The sequence below is a fragment of the Austrofundulus limnaeus genome, unplaced genomic scaffold (assembly GCF_001266775.1).
Source record: "Austrofundulus limnaeus strain Quisiro unplaced genomic scaffold, Austrofundulus_limnaeus-1.0 Scaffold92, whole genome shotgun sequence".
In the NCBI taxonomy this organism is placed as follows: domain Eukaryota; kingdom Metazoa; phylum Chordata; class Actinopteri; order Cyprinodontiformes; family Rivulidae; genus Austrofundulus; species Austrofundulus limnaeus.
This window is the reverse complement of record NW_013952494.1, coordinates 347,488-349,858: the sequence shown is the minus strand read 5'-3', so window position 1 is coordinate 349,858 and position 2,371 is coordinate 347,488. Positions and strand designations below refer to the sequence as shown.

The window sequence follows — 2,371 nt, the reverse complement described above, 5'->3', positions numbered from 1 at the left end:
CACACACACACACACACACACACACACACACACGCACACGCACACGCACACGCACCTATTATTCTACGATGAAGCTCTGCGTAAAATAGTCATGTTGGCCGTTATGGGTTTGCTTGGAGACGGTGTGGTTGGGGAGAGGGACCAAATAAAAGGGGTTTAGCAGCCGCTTTGTTCACAAGCTGCTCTGACTGCACTGGCCTTTTACCCTCTGCCTCTCTCTCCATCTCTCTCTCTCTCTCACACACACACACATAACACACACTCACACACAGAAAGCAGAGCCATTCGTGCAAACATCCCTGAAAAACACCACGGATTGAGTCTGTAGCACAAATGCCCAGCCGTACAAGCCTGTGACCTTAATGCAACATGGCAGCCGTGTGTGCTGTGGATGCGTGATCATGAGTGGGCTTCAAAACATATATTCACCTTCCCGCCGCATCCCCACTTTTAAGCACTTCTTCAGCCGGCAGTATTGGCACTGATTCCGGTGATGCTGGTCAATGGGACAGTTCCTGTTGGCACGACATGAGTACGTTAAGTTCCTCCGGACGCTCCTCTTGAAGAAACTTTTGCATCCCTCGCAGGTGAACTGGCCGTAGTGTTTGCCGCTCGATTTGTCCCCGCAAACCACACATTCAATATGCTGCTGACTCTGTCCAGAATTCTGACTCCCCTTGTCCCCGGCCGTCCCCGGCGTCGACGGGGGTCCCGGCTGGCTGGGGGTCTGCGGAGTGTGCGGCGCCGCCGACGCCGCTTGCTGCTGCTCCCTCGCCGGCTGCGCTGCTGGATTGGGGCCGCTCGGAGGTCCTCCGGCCACGTCTTCCTGCGGATCTCGCCAGACGCTAACTACCATTGCCATATCTCGGCCCCTGAAAGTGCTATAAAGCGAAATGATCGCCGATGTTGGTGAAGCGCAAAGGAGAGAAAAAAAAATACTAAAATAGGAGAGAGATTTAAAAAAAAAAAGACGGGACAGTGCAAAGTCAAATCAGCGCACGCAGTCTCATATGGGTTCAGAAGGGGGAGTAAAGGCGATCAATACATTCAAAAAAAGCAAGAGGGCGGCTGAAAAGGCACCCGATCAGGATATGCATGTATCGGGAGGCCAGTTCCAAGGTATATTGCAGTCAGCCATTCAGGAATCTCCTAATCTTGTAGGAAAACCCGAGTCCAAACGTGGAAACCAAAGAAAAAAAAAACAGTTGGATATAAAATAGCCACAAAAGAAAGGCAGGAGCGATTCACATGGAGGCAGTTAAAAAATACGAAGGAAAAAAAAAAGAAGAAAAAAAAGAAAAAAAAAAAGAAAACCTTTTTTTTGCTGGAAGGACGCGATCCAAAGTGCTGCGGAGATAAATTCCTTTCTCCTTTCTTCCGCTGGCTCCTTTACACTCCCGTCTTCGTCGTATAGGAAGAGGAGGTTTTTTAAAAAAAAAACTGAAGAGCTGGATCTTTTCTTCTTCTTCTTTACATCTAGCTTCTTAAATAAACCTCATCATCTCGCCCAGCTGCGAAGGAAAACCGCGTCGCCAAATGAAGGACCCATGTATAGTTTCACCTCTCTCCAGCAGGAGGAATGGAGATACGAAGAGGAAGGAAAAAGATACAAAAAATAGAAGAAGAGGAGGAAAAAAAGCACCAACTACTAATAGAATATGCAAGAAGAAGAAGGAGAGACCCCCAAAAAATGAATGCGCTTAAACGAGAGGACCAGCAGAGCAATGTTTCCGAAACGGGGGATCTGCGCGAATGTCTGTATATAGTGAACTTTGACACTACTATTGAAACTGACACGTTTCTATGGAGATCGCTGCGCCTTATATGGTGCTCGTGTCAAGGAGCCAAGAGAGGGGCTGCTGGAGACTGATAATCAAAGAGGACTGACTGGCCAGAGCCCTGCATAGAGGAGGAGGAGAGGAGGAGAGGAGGAAGGGAAGGGAAGGGAGGGAGGGGGGGCGACAGAGGGGAGAGAGAGAAAATGGGAGGCTAAGGTTATAGCCAAGCCCTCGCTTTCTCTCCATTGGTTAGAGTCCCCCTCCGTTCAGCCGCTGCAAAAAATGTCCATCTGAGGAGTCAGTCGGTTTGAAAACGGGAAGAGAGGAAAGGGAAAAAAAAGAAGAGACGATTTCTCGTCATGCAGTCGAAAGAAACAAGCGCAGGTTGCAGACTACTACCTGGTTTCTGTCGCGCTTCGAGTCATTTGCTGATTTATTATTTTTCTTCTTGTTTTTATTTCCCACGCAGGGAGGAAGAATGTCTTGAAACCGCAGAGATTCCCTCCTCCTCCTTCTCCTCCTCCTCTTCCTCCTCGTCAGAAATTGACAAGCGGAGCCAAATTCGCAGAGACGGATCGATCGGCACCAAGTCC

At 49.0% G+C, this 2,371-nt stretch overlaps 1 protein-coding gene across 1 annotated transcript in view; it reads right to left on the bottom strand.

Moving 5' to 3' along the window:
• Positions 1–601, bottom strand: part of nr2f1a (nuclear receptor subfamily 2, group F, member 1a) — a gene marked incomplete at its 5' end in the record, with an annotated part of 7,501 nt that extends 6,900 nt beyond the window's left edge. Inside the window, 1 exon segment of the mRNA XM_014012518.1 lies at positions 430–601. Coding sequence (XP_013867972.1) covers positions 430–601 — 172 coding nt within the window.
• Between the last annotated feature and the right edge of the window lie 1,770 nt (positions 602–2,371).